The 20,000-nt window shown below is 45.9% G+C and overlaps 2 protein-coding genes and 2 non-coding genes across 5 annotated transcripts in view; 1 reads left to right on the forward strand and 3 right to left on the reverse strand.

Moving 5' to 3' along the window:
• The window catches only part of zgc:85932 (uncharacterized protein LOC405875 homolog), a 14,472-nt gene extending 3,278 nt beyond the window's left edge, over positions 1–11,194 (reverse strand). Inside the window, exons 1-16 of the mRNA XM_068585329.1 lie at positions 10,952–11,194; positions 9,540–9,609; positions 9,005–9,123; positions 8,365–8,498; positions 7,354–7,525; positions 7,121–7,192; positions 6,884–6,975; positions 6,470–6,544; positions 6,044–6,204; positions 4,838–4,998; positions 3,554–3,762; positions 3,411–3,453; positions 2,320–2,394; positions 1,699–1,756; positions 1,137–1,201; positions 1–59 (exon numbers count right to left, since the gene is read on the reverse strand). The exon at positions 1–59 is cut by the window's left edge and continues 10 nt beyond it. Of these exons, the coding sequence (XP_068441430.1) occupies positions 1–59; positions 1,137–1,201; positions 1,699–1,756; positions 2,320–2,394; positions 3,411–3,453; positions 3,554–3,762; positions 4,838–4,998; positions 6,044–6,204; positions 6,470–6,544; positions 6,884–6,975; positions 7,121–7,192; positions 7,354–7,525; positions 8,365–8,498; positions 9,005–9,123; positions 9,540–9,609; positions 10,952–11,194 (1,808 nt within the window). The remainder of the gene's footprint in view (positions 60–1,136; positions 1,202–1,698; positions 1,757–2,319; positions 2,395–3,410; positions 3,454–3,553; positions 3,763–4,837; positions 4,999–6,043; positions 6,205–6,469; positions 6,545–6,883; positions 6,976–7,120; positions 7,193–7,353; positions 7,526–8,364; positions 8,499–9,004; positions 9,124–9,539; positions 9,610–10,951) is intronic.
• On the reverse strand, positions 460–532 carry trnak-uuu (transfer RNA lysine (anticodon UUU)). The gene has a single exon. It is a non-coding gene; the product is annotated as a tRNA-Lys (tRNA).
• Positions 2,780–2,852, forward strand: trnak-uuu (transfer RNA lysine (anticodon UUU)). Its single transcript has one exon. It is a non-coding gene; the product is annotated as a tRNA-Lys (tRNA).
• A 729-nt stretch (positions 11,195–11,923) lies between the features above and the next one.
• Positions 11,924–15,606, reverse strand: eif3k (eukaryotic translation initiation factor 3, subunit K). 2 transcript variants are annotated; one of them, XM_068584965.1, is made up of 8 exons: positions 15,388–15,606; positions 14,203–14,301; positions 13,714–13,834; positions 13,335–13,409; positions 12,647–12,713; positions 12,445–12,522; positions 12,226–12,351; positions 11,924–12,104 (listed from the first exon to the last, which is right to left on the reverse strand). In XM_068584965.1, the coding sequence occupies exons 1-8, from the start codon at positions 15,447–15,449 to the stop codon at positions 12,073–12,075; spliced, it is 660 nt and encodes a 219-aa protein (XP_068441066.1). In that variant the 5' UTR covers positions 15,450–15,606; the 3' UTR covers positions 11,924–12,072. The 2 variants fall into 2 exon arrangements, with proteins under 2 accessions (XP_068441066.1, XP_068441065.1); XM_068584964.1 differs by having other exon boundaries at positions 13,335–13,412; positions 15,388–15,603.
• Between the last annotated feature and the right edge of the window lie 4,394 nt (positions 15,607–20,000).

Here is a 20,000-nt window from a genome sequence, read left to right on the forward strand (position 1 = left end):
CGGATCTTGTCCCACAGACTCTGGAAGTCCGACCAGTTGAGCCGAGCGCTGCCTTGGCTCTGGAGGAAAGGTCAAGGAACTACAAGGACAAACAGCGACGAGCCCCAACGGTGACCTTTCTTCCTCCTTCTCTTCTTCATTGTGCTAAAATGTACTGTGTGTATATATATATATATATATATATATATATATATATATATATATATATATATATATACATACATATATATACATATATACAGCAGTCAATAGTCCATAGAAGTTAATAAATCAATCAACAAACTAAAACTAATGGAGTCAAATATTAAATGAATCCTGCCTTCAGGATCACTTTAATTAGAAGAGGTTTTTAATATTTAATATTACACACAGAAGCGTTTCTGTTATTCACAAAATCACAGCGAGCGCTCATGTGCAGAGCGATCTGTTGTTGTTGTTGTTGTTTTTTAAAACTAGCACCACCTGAACAGGGACTTGAACCCTGGACCCTCAGATTAAAAGTCTGATGCTCTACCGACTGAGCTACCCAGGCTCTGGTCACCTGTGTTTCCATGGTGATAAGATGTCCTCCTCCCAGACAGCTGAGGTGAAACGTCTCTTCAGCGTTCCTGCTTCACGAGAACTCAGAGACGGAACGTTGTCCAGAGACTCGACGCCAACGGGGACAAGTTCCTGTTCACCACTTAAACTGTGCTGAGAGTGCTGGATAGAAACACTGGGTGTGTTTCTATCCAGCACTCTCAGCACAGTTTAAGTGGTAAAGACAGACAGGTGCAGTACAGGTGCAGTACAGGTGCACTACAGGTGCAGTACAGGTGCACTACAGGTGCACTACAGGTGCACTACAATTGCACTACATGTGCACTACATGTGCACTACAGGTGCAGGACATGTGCAGTACTGGTGCATTACAGGTGCACTACAGGTGCAGTACAGGTGCACTACAGGTGCACTACAGGTGCAGGACAGGTGCACTACAGGTGCAGGACAGGTGCAGTACAGGTGCACTACAGGTGCAGTACAGGTGCACTACAGGTGCAGGACAGGTGCAGTACAGGTGCAGTACAGGTGCAGTACAGGTGCAGTACAGGTGCACTACAGGTGCATTACAGGTGACGGACACGTTTCAAGGATACGTCCACGAGCACCACCAGGCTCTTGCAGTGCTCCAGGGCCAAGTTCTTCTCGCTGCCGTCCAGCACTGAGCACAACAGGTGAGACCATCAGCGACACGCTCACATGATGACATCATCACACTGAATCCTCTAGCAGCCCTGTTGGCCAAACGCCAGCTGAGGATGATGTATGTTTTCCTTTATTTTGATGGCGATGAAGACGAGGGACCTAAAGGAGCCACGAGTAGCGTGCAAAGGGATCTAGTGACAGAAGTGGAACAGCAGCTGATGTCTTTAGAGACTAATCAGCTGAAACTTCACCCGCTGTGTCTCCAGAGTCCAAACCAAAAGTCTGGATCCCCCACGCTGACCCCTCCAGGTACAAACACCTGTTCAGGCCGAGTCCCAGACTATTTAGTGGTGACCTCCTGTACACATTGATGGTCTTATCTTTACCGTAAACCTCATGAACAGGTAAGTGTGAAAAAGAATAAAAAGACCTGTGTATACCTGTTCACAACACTATTAGAAACATGCGTATGCATAAAATCTGAATTACAGGTGATTAATCTTCTCCACTGACCTCCTCCCTGCAGGGCGTCGGTCAGCAGGTTGTGCAGGTGCACCGGCTTGCAAAGCCCCTGCAGGTGACACAGAGCAGGAAACAAGTCACCACACCAGACACATGCAGGTAACTGAGGAGTTCATGTGGACTGCAGGGAGCAGCACACGGGCCGTGTTTGGGATGTGGAGGAGTGATGTAAACGGCTCTGGTAGCAAACTGTCAATCACCTTGTAGCCCCGCCCTCTAGGTGTAACCCTGCTTCATGGTCTGTTTGACTCCACATGACCTTCAGTTGCTAAATGAGCATCACGCTGCAGTGAAGGAGACTAGAAACTAGAGATGGAGACGTAAACTCATGTTCACAATGTTTACTGAGGGAATAGATCAGGAGAGAAGTAGAGTCACTTCATCATGTACTTCTATACAACCAGACTTGTGTCTTTAACTCACGACACACTTGTTTTGACTCGATGGCATTAAAAGCAGCGCACGTGGCAAAAAGAACGCTTGTAAAACAGTAAACGATAAAGTCCTCAAAATAAAAGTGGTTATTTAGATCATTAAAAGCTGCTCGAGTCCCAGAAGCAGAAGTGACCACAGTGAAAGCGTCATGACAGTGAAGTGGAGCAAAGGGCTCACCTTGTGGCAGTGCTTCCTGAACAGCTGTTTCACAGACTTCAGGGAAGGAAGAGCGTCCTCGTGAGGAAACGAACGCTGCAGGAAGAAGACACAAAACCTTACTTTCACACACAAATGCCTCCTTTAACACTTTTGAACGGCATGTTGCAGTTTCTCTGTCACGCGTCAGCAACACCATGCTGACACCAAATCATCTCCAGAGTCACAACATCTTGCTCGTATCTGCTCCGTCCTCCAGGTGGAAGCTGTCCTCTCCTGTTTCTCTCTGAACTCCCACATTTCATTCCTCAATGCAACGCTGATGTCAGAGTTCAGAGAACTGAGTGTGAGAAACACTTAACAAGAGGGATTCGAGCATCAACACTGCAGGTTTTGGAAGTCCAGAGTTTTCAGAGATATTTGGACAGTATGAGAGTAGTTGTGAAAAAAAACATGTCAGTGATGTTTCCTGGAAGAAAGAGCCTGGATAGCTCAGACGGCAGAGCATCAGACTTTTAATCTGAGGGTCCAGGGTTCAAGTCCCTGTTCAGGCGACACTGGTTTTAAACACCAGTGACGGGATAGTCTGTCGTCAGCTTGATGTTGTGTTCGATACTTCCCGGAGGTTTTCTGAGCTCTTGCTTTCCATCCTAATATTTTACTGTAAATCTCTGCAGCTGTGTGAGCAGCTGCTATGCTTTCTTTCTTTTCTTTCTTTCTTTTCTTTCTTTCTTTTCTTTCTTTCTTTTCTTTCTTTCTTTTCTTTCTTTCTTTTCATGCTTTCTTTTCATGCTTTCTTTTCTTGCTTTGTGTGCCAGTGACATCATCTGTACCACCGACTGGATGTGAAGTGGACTGGAGGCTGAACAGAGACTGGTGGGATCTGAAAACGAGCGTCACGGACTGACAGAAGAGAACGATGTCGTTCTACTGAGAGCAGAACAAGTTTCATGTGAAGATTTGTGTGAACTTTGCACTGTTCACCGTTCGGTCCTGTTCATCATTACAGTCACGATGGAGCTGCACATTTACTTTATAAAACCTGAACGGGGACTCAGATTAAAAGTCTGGCGCTCTCCCGGCTGCGCTATGAGGTCAACAGCATCATTCACCTCTGTGAAGGGCAGGCTGTCCATCGGCGGTTTGTGAGCTGGACTGAAAAACAAGTGAAAACAACACAATCATCACATTAAAGTCATCACACACTAAACCTGGAACACAGCCTGAGGAGCGTGATGTTGGCCGCGTGGCTCACGTGGCAGCGTTGCCCCGCTCCGTCAGCACCCGCAGGAGGAACGCTCCCTGCTGATTGGCCTCGGCGGTTGAAGAGATGATGATGTAGCGGCCCGGCGGCAGGGAGCCGCGCAGCACCACCTCCCGGCGCGTGGAGTAGCTGGGGCAGCGCAGGACCGGGCGGAGCACTCGCAGGTCTTCAGAGGACAGGTACGTGTTCTTGGGATGGGCCTGGAGCGACAGCACACACTCAGAACACACAACACACAAACCACACTCCCTCGCTGTGAAAGCTGTCTGAACAGGGATGTGAACCCTGCACCTTCAGACCGGCATGCGGCTCCTGTGCGGCGCGCCGGAGGAAAAGATCACAGGGTCTTTGTGAAGGAGCCACATCACCCATCAGTCACACCGCCGCCCGGCCGGCAGTCACTCGCATGTCCGTGGTCGAATCAGCCGACGGCAGCGAGGTCATGAACTGTCTGTCACGTCTCACATGCCATCGACGTCAGCCGTCAACATGAAACCACAGCTCCATGGCGGGAGGAGCTCTTAGGGCTGAGTTACACTGAGGTTTTACGCAGAGACGCAAGACGCACATGGCCGCTCTCGCGTGGTCAAACCGGCCATTTTGAGTGCGTCGCCCAAATGTCTGACTCTCCGTCAAAGCAACGCAGCCCACAAGGCTGTGATTGGTCCGCTAACCACGTCCTTTCTGAGTCTCATGTCCGGTTTCACAGCATCATACCTCTGTTTTAAAAGCCACAGCAGAAACAGGAACAATGGATCCTGTTGAAGAACGTTTGGCTGAAGAGGTCCACAAATATGAGCATTTATAAAACCATCTGACGAGTATCAGGACACAAAGATGGAGGTGAACTCCTGGAGGGAGATATCGTGAACGTCGACTCTAAACGCTCGTTGCGCCACCTGCTGGTCTGGAGTATGAAAAACACACAGGAACTATAAACCAACAGGAGTCCGTCGCTCCGACTGCGTGGCAGCAGCAGTTGTAGTTGTGTTGTAGTTGTAGTTGTGTTGTAGTTGTAGTTGTGTTGTAGTTGTGTTGTAGTTGTAGTTGTGTTGTAGTTGTAGTTGTGTTGTAGTTGTGTTGTAGTTGTGTTGTAGTTGTGTTGTGTTGTAGTTGTAGTTGTGTTGTAGTTGTAGTTGCAGGAGTATAATTAGCCCTTTACAGTACAGCGCCCAGTTTGAGGGGCTGGTGCCTTGCTCAAGGGTCTCTTCTGACGGCCAGCAGGACTTAAACCAGCGTGCCTCCCTGTGTGTGTGTGTGTGTGTGTGTGTGTACCGGGTAGATATGCAGGGCTATCGCCAGGTTAACGCCTCGACGTCTCTGGTGTTTCTGCATCAGAGCCAAAACGAAGGAGCAGGTCTGGTGGAGAGAGTCGGCTTCACCGCGGTCCACCTCCGACAGGGTGAAGTAGTACTGAGGGTTCTGCCAGAACAGACCTGGAACACACACACACACACACACACACACACACACACACACACACACACGATGTCGTTCAATAAGTATTGTACAGGTGCCTCTCACTCAATTTGTTTAGCTGCTCAAGAAATTTGTTTAGTTAACATACAAGATGATTAAAACTCTGACGATTCTTTTGTTAATTAATTTCGTTTTCTTCTCACAAAAAGAACCGATAAGAGTGTGGATAAAAATATGGATATTGATTAAATTGCATTCTATTGGACGGCTTTGTGGGTGATATATTCTGCTTGGATGTTGCTGTGCAGGAGTGTGTGTTGTCACACGCGCAGAACATGAGGCGGTTCCACGTCTCAACTTCCTCCTTCATCTAACACTCATATAGGAATAATTATATTTTATACTTTTTCCACACTTTGGGTTCAGCATTATTTCATGTCTTCAAGTCTCCTTTTACCCGCACGATGTTTTCTTTTCATTAGTCTTTGGATCTGCATCGTTCTCAGCTGTTCATCGTCAAACACAGGAGAGAAGTAACCGAGACACACAACGCGTTGTGCGCTGTGGCAGCGCGTTGTGCGCTGCGGCAGCGCGTTGTGCGCTGCGGCAGCGCGTTGTGCGCTGTGGCAGCGCGTTGTGTGTCTCAACGTGTCTCGACATCTTAATCCAACCCTCAAACCGGACCGATCGTTAGCGTTGCACCGGCACACCTCAGTGGGCGGGGCTTACAAAAGGGAGGCGGCTTTACGTTGTGTAAATAACGGCTCAAGTCTGTTTGAACAAAGAACACAGGACCTGTCTCATATTGAACAGTTTGTATTTTATTATGGAAAGCTACACTGCTGTAAATGTGCGAGCTAAGATGCTCTTTTTTTAAAAATTTTAAATTATTAATAATAATAATAATAATAATAATAATACCAGGGAGCAGATCAGAAAAAGAAACTTCCTCAAGTCTGATTAACAGAAATTTGGCACTGAAAGTTTGTAATGGTAAATCAAAGCTTAACACAGAGTGATAGACACACACACGCGTGTCATCATGGTCGTGTGTCTTCTCACCTCCATGGGCGGAGCCTCCCGCCGTGGCGTTGGGCACCCAGTTCCCATGATGCATCACGCAGCACCACGGCCGCACGCTGGAGCCCGGTTTGCTCAGCGCGTTGGTCAGGTGACACACCTCCATGGACTCAAAGTGCTGCCGGAAGTCTGACGTCAACATCCTGAAGCATGAACAAGAACAGAGTCACACGTTTAGAGTTATCTGACTTCAGGGCAGTGAGAAGGATTGTGGGAAAACAAATAATAGTCTGAATCCTTCAAGACCAGCTGCTTTAATACAACAACAAAGGGAGCTCTAAAAGCTTGTCTATATATATATATATATATATATATATATATATATATATATATATATATATATATATATATATATATATATATATATATATATATAGGACCAGAGAGAGCAGCGACGCACAAACTCACCAGAACTCCCCGTCCTCACGTCTCACTCGGTCCAACCTCTTCTGCTCCTCCATGCTCACCGTCCTCCACTCAGGACTGAGAGAGAGAGAGAGAGAGAGAGAGAGAGAGAGAGAGAGAGAGAGAGGGAGAGAGAGAGAGAGAGAGAGAGACAGAGAGAGAGAGAGAGAGAGAGACAGAGAGAGAGACAGAGAGAGAGAGAGAGAGAGAGAGAGACAGAGAGAGAGAGAGAGAGAGGAGAGAGAGAGAGAGAGAGAGAGAGAGAGAGAGAGAGAGAGCGATAACTCACTAACTTTTTACTTTATATTTTATTTTACATTGTATTCTTACATTTAAATTCTCATTGATGATAGTAAATAGTCCCATCCTGCACCATGTGTAAAAGTACACGTTAACCTTTGACCTGTGTGTACCAACCCCTTCAGGTCGCTCCAGGGCCCCTCCCACTCCGTGTTGCCCCATGGGTTCAGCAGCCGCACCAAGTCCTCGCTGCCGTGTGCAGTCTGCACCTGGAGGAGGACAGAAGGAGGCGCATGAAGGCTGAAACCCTGCAGGGACATTCTCCTCACTTTGAGTACTTGTTCCCTTCTTCATCCCCAGGGCCTTATTCAGTTTAAGGTCAAGAGAGGAATGTTCATAGGCATCTGTATTTACCTCCTCTACTGCAGTCAGGGAGTAGGCATGTCGGTACATGATCCCCAGTTCATCCCTTTGCTCCAAAGGACCCTGAAGGGAAAAGAAACATCCGCCGTCAGCACAGAGCCAACGTCACCCAGAGCGGAACCCTCCATGGGAACATGTTCTGCTGCGCCGGTTGTTCTCAATTAAACAAACTACATCTGACAAGTCGACCCCTCCGGCTTGCACCGGTACCCTCCCTGACGTACCTGGCAGTTGGCACAGTTGATGAGCGCTCCTTTAGCCAGCAGCTGCTTGAGGAAGGCCGGCAGGTTTCGGGGCAGCGAGGAGATTTTCAGCACCTCGGCCACCCCGCCCGTCATGTCCACCATGGCCTCATGAGGGAAGCCCATGTCCAGAGCTCGGTAGCCACCTTTCAGCCTGGGACAAACGACACAGCGAGGACGGAAAACATCAGAGCGAGTCCAGGTGCTCGACCAACAGGTGAATAAACACAAGAGAACCTGATGCTCTCAGAGAACACCACCACTGAACGAAGGTGAACAAACAGAGTTTCATTCCTAGAAAAGTCGACTTTCCAGGATGATCTTGTGCCTGGTGGCATCTAGAGGCCAAAGTGTGTCCAGATGAAAGGACTCGAAGACGCCTGCAGGAGAGACCTGCTGGACATCAGGGTTCAGGACAAGTCTCAGAGCTCACGATTCCACTTCGACCTGCTGAGAAGAGCTGTGGAGCGAGTCGGACAACTTCCCCAGCGTACAGTCTGGAGTCTGGCAGCCGAGCTGGAGGCATGTTGTAAACACATGGACTGGAAGATTTGTCAAATGTTTTCACTTACAGACGTGTCGAAACACGAGACTCCTGCTGGCAACGTGTGTTGGCATGTTTGTTTGTTTATTCGTGGTTAAAGGCACAATGTGGAACCGACTAGAAACCACCTTTCTCCTACCAAGGCTGGAGAGAAGAAGTGGACGTAGCCATGGGGCCGTCACCCTTTGCTTTGTGGGCGTGGCCGTCGCCATGTTTAGCTGGAGGTTTCCACAGAGAAACATAACGTGAACAAGGTGAACGTCTCCCTGAAGCTCTGTGGGTGACGAGTGCGCTGCTGACGCTCACAGCGGCATGACACACTGCGATGGGCCGGTCGCATTCATAGGTAATCTACAGCTAATGGCAATCTCTACCCGACACACACACACACACACACACACACACACACACACACACACACACACACACACTGATTGACAGCGACTCACTTGGCGTAGGCCTTCTCCAGCAGGGAGCTCCAGAACTCCTGTCTCTCTGGGGAGCTGAGGTAGATCAGCTGGTCGTCCTGAGTCGGCAACAAGTCGTCAATCTTCACCTCCTCCCACTGACCGTACTGCCAGAACTACAGGGGGGTTCATGTCATACGTTTTACAAAAATATATCATGCAGATCATGTAGATGAGAGTTTTTTGTCAACACAAGAAAAGAGAGAGACAAGATGAGATGATGAATTGCTGTTTGTCGGTGTCCTCGTTATTTTAATCCCCACGTCTGTGTCGCACTACGACGCCACGTCCAGTGAAACAGTTTACACCCCTGTGTTGATTATGAACTTATGTCTGGTCTTCATGCTAAATAGTGTCAACAATACCAGTGTAAGCGCGAAAGGGTTTCAAATGCTTGAGGATCATTCTGCACGCGATGAATTCCTCCTCCGGGCGTCTCAGCAGCGACGCGACACTTTGTTTTCATGTCCAAACGGCTACGAGCTAATTCCTTAAAGCGGCTCTGCGTGACGGCAGTGAGGGCGACACGAACGTTCACGCATGACGCCAAAGGACCAGCAGAGATCGACAGGCCTTCATCCCTCCCTCGTCCTCCTCCTGGTCTGATAAACCAGATAGTTACCCGGAAGCTGAAGCAGCCATTGTATCCGTCTTGGAAGCTCTGCTCCAGGGGCATGACCTTCTTCAGCAGGTAGCGATGCACGGAGAGGGACGCGATGGCAGAGAGCAGCCAGCAATCATCTGAAGGACAGAAGGAGGTTAACACAGACACATGACAGCCAGAAGACATCACATGACCACGTTGGATTTATATGTCGGCTGGAGACAAATGTAAGTGAGAATCTACTTTAGGTTTGTGTGCACAAACATGGGATTTGACTGTTTTTTTGTGTGAATCCCTGAGTTGCCGTCGTCGTGTAGCCGACAGCTTTGAGAAGATGACATCAGAGTCAGATAAACTCCTCGCTACCGTCGTGAACGAGCTCCTGCCTCCACAAGTCTGTGACTAATGTATAAAGAATGATTAACTGCTGGGAGGTAAATCACAAGAAGCGGACCAGTGGAAGGAAATCCAGATGTCAACACCCGGAGCACAAACATTACTGTTTGTCTGTAACTGTTTGACTCGTGTCTGAACAAACGATGTCACTACTCACTGAGCTTCCCCTGGCGGACGTCCAGGCGCGTGGCTCCGTCCACGATGAACTGGGGCGTGGAGGTGAGCTCCTGGAGGCAGAGAGGAGCTGGTGATTGGTTGAGCAACACGAACACAAGAAGAGGAAACAGGGAACGGTCACATGTCAAATAAAACAGGACTTAGAGCGAACAGGGAGAGGTGGCTAATTAATAAAGGTCCTTTTTTTCCCAAGAGTCTTAACCAGAATCAGACGAGTTGATACTGGTTTCACTTCTGTGTGGTGTTGCAAAGTGTTTCAGTCATTATCCTTTATAATAAATAATAACATCTTGCACAAGTAGATAGAATATATGCTTCAAACTTCCATAAACTCTTCACAAAGCCTCTTGGATCAGCTGGAAAAGTGTTGTCACAAAGCTAAAAACACATAGAAACCTGGTTCTTACAGGACAGAGACGCTACACACACGTGGTGATCTTATGGAATATGATGCGTTGATGATTAAACTAACCAACAGGATGTGATGGAGCTAAACAACGTACACAGCAGTAACATGTAACAGACACATTAAGTGACATTAAACAGTAGCTTTCCACAAACAGAGCGACCTCCTCGTCTGCTCAGGTTGCTGCAGGGATCCTCTGCTTCTGGTTAACTTCATGGGATTAGTTTGAAACAGTCATTCACAGTTTTTCTCTTCTTCCTCAATGAACAATAACACACAATGCTGAGGTATCTGAAGACACTGGTGCATGACGACAACAAAGAACAGGTTTGCATTTGGCACACGGTTCTAAGGTGTTCATGATGTCACGTGTGACGCACTAACTGATCTTTACCAGTTACTTCACTTTAATAGAACCTTTACTGGCTTTCCTGCATGGATCATTACGAGGCGTCGAGTACACAACAGTACTGCATCACGTCATACACACACATGTAAATGCAGTTTTTATGTTGCTGCATCAACACATTCTTCTGTCGTCGCATGCAATAAGAAGGCCCAGATACCGGAAGTACCGCTAATGTTTTCTAACTTTTACTGCACGCTTTAAAAAAAGAAAATGGATTGTGTTTACATAAACTGTATTCAACATATTAATTCAAAGTACAAAAGCAGAGAGTTTAAAATATATGAATTATGCAGAATGGCAGAATTACTTCTGAATCACATGCTGGTTTCTGAATAAAGATGCATTACGTGATATTTTCAGCTGGTTTCAACGTGTTTAAAGCAGGATGAAGCTCTGCAGATGTATATGCATCTGTTATTACAACATGTGTACATGAATCTGCGCAGGAACAAAAGGCCTCTGATGCATGTAGTTGAGTGTAATCTGTGTGTCCCTCCGAAGGCCTCGTGCAAAGCAGAAACAGTCACGCAAAGCGCCTCATCGGTGAACGCACGCGCACATCCCGCTGCGTCTCTACCTGCGGTCGTTTCCACTTGACCCCGGGCTGCATCTCCAGGTCCCCCAGGGGGAAGTGGTGGTCCACGAACAGCCCGTCCCGGCCCACGTCGCTGCTCTCCAGCAGCGCGTCGCTGCCCTTCATGAGGTCCGCCAGCCACCTGCGGGACTGCGACCCGAGCAGCTCGTCGGAGCAGACCGAGTCCGCGTCGTCCTCCGGCGGCGGGAGCGAGCCTTCCGACGACACGCTGAGCGACTTGATCATGGCGGAGGAACGATACGCGCGCTCGGTAACGGAGCTTCCAGACCTTCTGCCTTTCACTTGGAGAAGCTCGGACTCAGAAGCCACGCCCTGTTCGGTAGCTCCACAGGTAGGCGCTCACCTGAGTGGGCGGGGCCGAGGTTTCCAGTCAAAGCACACAAACAGTATCGAGAGGTTTTGTTCACTGATTTGCTCACGAAGATGACATCAACGGTAAAAGTACAGCATCTCCTAATAATGTGAGATACTTCCTCATATATTATCTCATGAGATATTATCTCATGTTTTTACAAAACTTGTCTGTACTTTGTTTTTCCATTCCTCATACTATTTATCTCACGTTCATTGTTTTCCTTTGCTTGTGTCGAGTACTACTACTTTTCCTCAAAGTACTTCTTTCCCTTCTGACCAGGTTACCAAAACCTTCAGGTGTTCAGGACCTGATCCTTGTTCTTATGACAAGGATCTTTGGCCCATTTATGAGAATAAAAGGATGAGTTAAACACTTCACATGATGACTCAGTAATGACTTTAAGCCCTCATTCATTTTGGGTTTAATAAGAGTGCAGCCAACACCCTGATACGATTATTTTTATTAACAAGGAAGTTGAAATCCTTTCTGGAAAGAGCTGGCAAACACGTCCACTGCAAGAGTTCACGTTTTGTTCATGGAATAAAACTAAAAAAGGTTTAAAGAACATTCAGAGCACAAAGAAACAAACTCAGAAAGGCTGTGCGGGATAAATTACTTTTATTGAGAAAAAAAACAAGTAATTAAAAATAATGACCTGGTTGAATCTGTCTTACCAAATGTGTGTGTGTGTGTGTGTGTGTGTGTGTGTGTGTGTGTGTGTGTGTGTGTGTGTGTGTGTGTATTTGCATCACTGAGATGTTGCCATGATGCTGGATACACCTGTGAAGAGAAACAGAGAAGGTGTGTAGAAAGAGAGGACAATATTAAAACATTACTATTAAAACATTATTATTACTGGTCTGCAACACGATCGTTCATTGATTGGCGGCAGAACACTCACTCTCAAAGTCGATCTTCTCCACGATGTTCTTCGGCTTGACGCTCTCCTCCTGGTTGAAGACAAAGATTTGTCCTTCCTCGTCTTCTGTCCAGCCGTACTTGTTCATCCACACCTTCACCTGCGTGTCTGGGCGAATGGAGGTTGACAAAATGAGCGGGTTTTTGCTTTTTTACTCACAGCATGATCTCGATGTGGTTCAGTGATCTCTACACTTCGTACCCAGCGGGTCTCCCAGCATCTCGGCGAGTAGCCGGTGCTCGATGGTCTGGTAAGTGATGCCCACGACGTGGCAGATGACTGGAGAGGAAGAACAAATCATTTAAACAACAGACAATACTGATGAGTTCAATGTGGTTCTTTCAGCCGTGTGCGCTTGCTTCCCGTTAGCTTAATGTCCGTCGAGTCAGAGGACGACACTCACACTTGCGAACGGAGTCCTCGAAACCGGTAATGCCGTCGATGAGCTCTCTGTTCTCCTCCAGACTCGTCTGTCAGGACGAGAAAGGACACGATTAGAAGCAGAGAGCGATAGAGAGGACAGACGTGAGGAAAACAAAAGGGCCGCAGGACGAGGACGAGAGGGACATTGCAGGAAGAGTGTGTGGTGATGGATTAGTCAGTGTTCATGAAGGCCGATCCCGGTCCTGCTGTCCCAGGTACAAACCACGCGTAGCTAAAACACTGGACTCACACGACGTTGGGAACAAGTGACGGTGCACAAAATACAGGCAATTATTAATCATTGTAATCTCAGTAGAAATGTGTTCTCTCTCATTTCTCATCACTGAATTCTGCTTAAAAAAAAAAGAAGAAAAAAGTCAAAACAAAATCAAATCTTAATGTCATTTAACGTGGTGCTCGACACCGGATCATCTGCCCGTGGACTCAACCTCTAAATCGTGGATAAGCTCTGAATTTGAAAATTATGCACTTTAAATATTGTTTCTGGCATTACACTTAAATTTGTAACAAGTTTCCCCTTAAAATTCATACAGTTTCATGTAACTGGTGTGTGTGTATGTGTATGTATATGTATATGTGTGTGTATATGTGTGTGTGTGTGTGTGTGTGTGTGTGTGTGTGTGTGTGTGTGTGTGTGTGTGTCGTACCCAAAAGCTCTGGAAGTGACACGTCTCCAGCAGGTTCCCGAGGTAGAGGATCTGCCTGATGGGACGCTCCTCTTGCTGCGACACTGTAGTCAAGGAAGTGCCACTGACCAAAGACAGAGGACAGCCCCCCCCCACCACCCCATCCCCGCCCATATAATAAAATAAAGCTTCCTAAAGTACATTAAAACACAGAATAACTGGGCGTCTTTGCCTGCAGCAAAGATCGCCTCCCTGACCCAACACCTGCCGCTCTTTCCTTTGACTTCAAAGCCCAGCCGTATCGATCTGTGTTGTCCCATAAATACCATCAGTAAATTAGTGAGTGGCAGCAAAAACAGTCAGACGACGTCGGACGGTTGAAACGGCACCAAAAGGATACGTGTGTTTGGTCGATCATACACTTGCACAGAGTGAAGTCGGTGTGCGGCAGGTTGGTCAGAGCCTTCAGCAAGATCTGTGAGGTCACCGGAACCTGGAAGTAAGCTGGGTTGAATTGGTACCTGCAGAGAAAAAGATGTATTTATGTCATCGTTTCGCTGGTCTTAAAAACACTGGACTTTAAATTCAAAAGGAACGCTGTGACTCAGATTATTTGAGTCATTGTATGTGAGAGCAACACCTCCCCCGATCAGGAGAATCTGTAAACTGCACACGTGAGCGTTTTGGGAGGTTACAGGTGTATTTATTTAATAAACCAACCCCTCGTAGAAGCTAACATTTGCATCATAAAGGTTACTATAACTTTTTGTTTTTGTAATCCTCTCTTTTCAACAAGAATCACAGGAAACCCACAGATAACAAATACAACAGCGGCAGAAGACAGTGAGAACGTTTGACTCTTTACTGTCAATGCCACACACACACTTACAGCTTCAGGACAGCCAGGTTAGCCTCCAGGTCGTAGGCGTTCTCTTTGGCTTGCGTCTCAACGTAGCGCTCCAACGTTGGAAGGTTTTCTGGGTTGTACCTGTGAAGAGGGACAAGAGCCAAGCGTGGAGGAATCAGGATTTTATGCTTCCTGGATATGCATGTTCTCAACAGCGTGTAGGGCCTTTTCAGCACCTTGTAACTTAGCATTTTTAAAAATAAAAATACAGGTATAGTTTGAAGTCATTCGCTGCTGAAAACATGCCATCGCCCTGAGGCACAGAGGCAGGTGGAGCGGAGTCACATTGAGCAGGAACATCTGTCAGCAGCTGTGAAAAAGACAACGGCTCTGAACAAACTTTCATCTTGTCTTGGTCACTAAAAAACGATATAATAAAAGACAAAAGTAACTTAATAACCAGAATTAGCTTGCAGAGCAATGGTCTGCTTCTGAAAAGAAAGCGCAGGAAGAGAGAGCGACTGGGCTGTGCCGTTTGATTTATACCAGCAAGGTAACAGGTAAACAAAGTAAAAAAGATCACAAATAAAAGTCCTGCGTTCAAATTTTAAATAAAAGTAGTTTATTTAAAAATACTCATTGTGCAGCCAAATGGGCCTAAAATGAAGAAAAAAAGAAAGAAAAACATTATAATAAATGCGGTAACTAGTTGGCTGCAATCGAGCCAATTACTTATGTTCAATATAATACTTTTGCATTTTATAACAAAATATAGTAAACAGAACAAGATTTAACTCTTATATTTAACTTTATTGGAGCCGAAAGTAACATCAAAGTTCAACTTAATTAGAGAACTTCTGTCACTGATAAATACTGGGCTGTACCAAAAACCACACGGTTTATATAATGAAATGAAGAGAATCAAACTCAGTACCGCTGGTTTCAAACGTGTGAATAAAAACATGTTTGCAAACGGTTCGAGCAGAGCTAGCCAACGTTAGCTGCTTGTCATATCTACTTGTCAGTTATACTGTTCATATAACGTTACACAAACACATGTTGGCGTAAGAAAAAACAACAACCCCCGAACTGAATTAAAAGGCATGTAAATGAGTTGAATGAGCGAACCACCACCGACTTTACTCAACAGACGTTAGCTTAAATCATTAGCCAACAGCTAAGCTATCGCTAGCTTGTGCGTCAACTCGTTGGGAAAGCCGCACATACCTGTCGATTCCCCGCAGGAGCTGAACCACGCTCGCCCGGACCTGCTCGAAAGGCGACGACATTTGGTCCAAACTTTTAAAGCAAAATTTGAAGGTGAAAACCGAATTAAATCCGCACGTGGAAAAAGACACCGGGCGGAGGGAGAAGAGAGTCGGAGCGGAAAGGGCGACGCACACGGCGAACCGGAAAGTGTACGGACCGGCACGACCGAGGGACCGCTGTCTGCATCCTGCTCCCGCCCGTTCCGCGAGGGGGTGAACTTGGTTTGTCGTCACATTCCCGGTTTAATGAAGCGCCCTCCTTTAGGGTGGAGGGTGTACACCTTCAAACACATTACGACCCTTCAACAACGAAACGGGTTGCTCCTACGAGATATGTAAAAGAATATGTGCATTGTGATGCAATATATAGGCGAAACATTTAGAACAATCAAAATAAGAAAGTTAGTGATCAATACTTTAATATATATATTAACAACAGTGCAAATAATAACATTGGCAAATGGGATTATGATGAAGTGTGAAAAAATAGACGAATTTCAATATTGGTTTAAATGTACAGTATAAATTAATAGTATAATGCCAGAGTTAACCAGAGCATTTCACTGTTGAATGATTGCACTAAATCCTTAAATTATTGTATTGCACAGCTGGATTGCGATGCAATATTATGCAATACTATTTGCAATTATATTTCAAGTCCGTCAAGCTCCTGAAGTTTGCATATGACACCACTCATATTGGACTCATCTCTGGTAGAGACGAGTCTGATCATCTGGTGACCTGGGCAGCAAAAACAACTTAAGCTCAACGCTGTCACAATTATATTAGTTGAACCGTAAGTAGCCAACACTCAAGATAAAAACATAAAGGTGACATGTGCTTAAAGGAATACGGTTAGAATAAACCTTCCAAGGAGCTACAGAAACGGTGTTTGAATTCTACATGTTGTGTTACAGATATGCACAGCGCCCTCTGGTGGTTGAAATCTGGCCATCGTAATTAAATGTGGCTATTAGCAAATGTTTTTGAGATTATGTTGTATTTTGTCACTATAACAGAAACTGTACAGATCGTTCCTACCCATAATCATGATGAAAACAAAGAAAATGCTTTTTTGTATATATAATATGTATAATCCTGTTTTCATCCAACAATGTTCCAGCAGCAAGGGAGATGACAAGGCTGTGCGATACCAGGAAGCATAACTGAATAGTTGATTTCACTTGATTGCACACATATTTATATCGACATGGCATATGAGTGAATTTCCAGTTTTGGTGGCCCTTGTGCGGTCTGCTGGGGGCCAGTGGTGATTAGAAGTGTGACTGCAGCAGGAAGGAAAGACCTGCTGTGTCTCTGCTTCCCACCACGAGGGAAGCAGCCTGTCGCTGGAGGAGCAGTTCACGTAGCCTGCATGACCTGTAATGAGGTCATATTGGGAGAAGTATGATGTGCTTCATGTTTTTGGACATTTATCATCTGCAGCCGGGGGTTTAGCCATGCGCATGTTTCTTCTTTTTTACTTTTAGGGCACTTTACAGAGTACGTATTGTTGTGTGCAGTCTGCATGCAGTTGGGATCTACCTGTCATAACATTGCACCTTGAACTTTGACCTTCCCTATTTCTGCGGTGTACAGGATGCATGTCAGGATAACCAGAAAAGCATGCTGGCTTTCATCCTGTAAAATGCAACCGGGTGCAGGTGGGACATCCTCGTATTTTTTTATATATACACCGCCACTGTAGACAACCAAGGGCTGCAATGCTAACAAAATGCTTGCAGCTAGCTAAAAACATCAGCAACCTAAACAAGAGGCCTTGTACCTGAAGCAGGCGTTTTGAGCTGGGCTGGCCGGCTGTGAGGCAGCGGACAGGTTGGACAAAAGGAGCCCAAGAAGGAAAACAGTCGGTGCCGCGATATGCAACCATTTAGCTAGCAGAAATGCTAATAGCATTCTGGCGACCCATCTAACTAACTAGTTCTGGTTGAACATGACCCAGCCGAGCAGAGCTCCTAGCATGACTGCGGGCTCTTAGTCTTGTCTTTCTGTGTGCAGGTCCTTCTCTCACAGATCGTCTTCGTAATATCACTTAATTATGTTGGGATGTCTTTTTAACACCTTGTCAGGATCAACAGATTCCTGAAATGAACACGCTGAGTGACAGCATGTCACCGTGGCCTCAAGGCCATTCACCAGTCTTACACCTGGAAGTAGAAATGAAATACAATAAACAAGTACCATATTCAGTACCAGACCTTCAGCTGATGAAGCTGATCAACCCACAGGATGTAAACGGATGCCCCTTTTTAATCTACAGGGAAATGCTTCTGAACAGGAAGCTGAGGGAGCTCCAAGCACGAGTGACTCGTCTTGCAGAGCTGCAGCACACACTCATATTTCAGTGGGCGTGAAGCAAGACTGAAACTCACGCTGAGAAAAAGTACAACTGCAATTAATCAGCCATGCATACAGAATATAGACACCACACACGTTTTAACCATTTTGAAATCGAGAAGAATGATGTTTAGGACACAAATATTAACGGTGCCCAAGAATAGATTCACAAAATCATGGACTAGTGACACAATATCAAACATACATACTAACCCAAGGTAACAAGCACTGTAGCAGCATCTGTGTATTGCTGCTGCCAAAGATAGAAGAGACAGCGGAGTTCTTCACTTTTGTTGGGCATCGTGAAGTCGTCTTACGACTGAGCCGTGAGTGGCCGAGACACAAACACAAGCAGTGTGTACCTGTGACCCGCTCTGAGGCGGTATGTAAGGAGTGGTTGGTGTTTGTTTAGTCAGAAAGACTTATCGAGGTGACACACAGACAAAAAGATGTTTCGACTGCTAATGAGAACGTCTTAACCTTCATCAACATCTTCACTCCACCCACGTTTGCTCTTTAAAAAGGGATAACTGATACATATCTTCATCAGAATTCTCTTTATCACTATAAATAAAGAGAACACTATATATACACTCACTACTACACACACACATGTCTCTGTCACACACACACACACACACACAACAGAAAACAAAATTGTATTATGCGAAAGAGCTGTAAAAAAATATGTTTGAGTTAGAAGAGAGGAAGGTGTGAGAGAGGGAGGAAGGGAGGGAGTGTCAGAGGTATGGGAGGATCGATAGCAGGCTGAGACGCAGAAACAGGAAGGTGTGTGTGTGTGAGTGTGAGTGTGTGTGTGTGTGTGTGACGGCAGCCTAACGACGCACGGCCAAGTGTGTTTTCTGAGCAGCTCACATCTTCTGAGAGCTTTGTCTGTTTGGTTGCCTGTGAATGTCGATGCTGCAGAGTGTTTTTGGCGGCTGGAGAAGGACTGTGAGCAACGGCAAAGGTCAAAATGGATTTCCAACACAGGGCAGCGCTGGATATCTCCACCAGGAACCCTCAGGATGACTTTGAGATCCTTCAGAGGGTCGGAGGAGGAACGTACGGGGACGTTTACAAGGTCAGAGCTTCTCTAAACTCCTGCGCTGTCACCAGCACATCTCTGTAGTTTTCTTCAATCTTGAGACAGTTTGAAAGTACAGTGTTTTATTCCAAGATGAAACAGAAATGTACGGTTTGAGTAAATGAATTCGTGTGAAGGGGATGCTTGCATCAGTGACTTCTGGAGAGTCAAGCGTGTCTGACTTCTGCTTGCTTTACATGTGGCTCAGTTATCTGTTCTTCACAGCGTACAAACAGTATTCTACCACTAGGAAGTATTCAGGTCTTTTACTGAAGTAAAAGTATACGACAGTGTGAAATATACATAGAAGTGAAAACACTCACCCTTGCCTGTTTCACAATCAAATATATTAAATCTCATTACCATGATGATGTGTTTGATGTGTTCACCTCTGAAATGTTCCAGCAGGTAAAGGTGCTGACGATAATAGAACTATTATAATATGTCTTCTGAATCTGAATCTGGAAAGTATTTAAAGTTCTGAAATACATGTGGCTCAGTAAAAAGTACAACATGTATCTCAATGAGGAGTAGATAAATGTATAAAGTACATCAAAATTGTACTTCACTCCAGACCTCCAGCAGAAGTGGGTTAATGTGTTGGGTTTGTCTTGTTGAATGTATTTTGGTGGCACTGTTTGGTAATTGTTGGTTGAGTTTAGAAGGAAATACAAGTGTGATGGATATTAGTTAAGTTGGTTGAGAAGGAAGTGGTTTTTACGAGAAGTGAAAGTATTCCTGTCAGTATGACAAACGTCTTCAGAGCCGATCGACTCCTCTGGGGATAATTTCATATTATTACTTGTTATGAACTATTTTCGGGCCTTGAGTTTTAGACAAAACTATAACACAATATTTAGAGAACAGCGTCCGTCTGTCACATGAATCAGCTCCGATAAGCTGTCATACATAGACTGTTTTTTTATTTCTATTCTAGTTTCCTCTTTTATTTTACTCACTGACGGGGTTTTTCCAACTCTTAACCGAACCTTCACCTCGTGGATCCCACGCTAACCTTAAGCCGAGTCTTCATCCTTTATGACGTACATGATGGGGACGTGCATTCGTCTCCATCACAAAGACGAGGCCCTGCAATGTCACGAGCTGCTCCTCAGCGTTCCTCCTTT

This window comes from Clinocottus analis, unplaced genomic scaffold (assembly GCF_023055335.1).
Source record: "Clinocottus analis isolate CAN_PGR_092001 unplaced genomic scaffold, fCliAna1.0.p SCAF_2, whole genome shotgun sequence".
NCBI classification, from domain to species: domain Eukaryota; kingdom Metazoa; phylum Chordata; class Actinopteri; order Perciformes; family Cottidae; genus Clinocottus; species Clinocottus analis.

Excerpts from the sequence above, each read along its gene's own strand:
- eif3k (XM_068584964.1), bottom strand. The coding sequence starts at position 15,449 with ATGTCGTCGCCTTTCGAGCAGGTCCGGGCGAGCGTGGTTCAGCTCCTG. Across the intron at positions 12,523-12,646 it reads CGAGGACTCCGTTCGCAAGT|TCATCTGCCACGTCGTGGGC; the intron begins GTGAGTGTCGTC and ends CTTCCTCTCCAG. Across the intron at positions 12,105-12,225 it reads GGAGAAGATCGACTTTGAGA|GTGTATCCAGCATCATGGCA; the intron begins GTGAGTGTTCTG and ends TTCTCTTCACAG.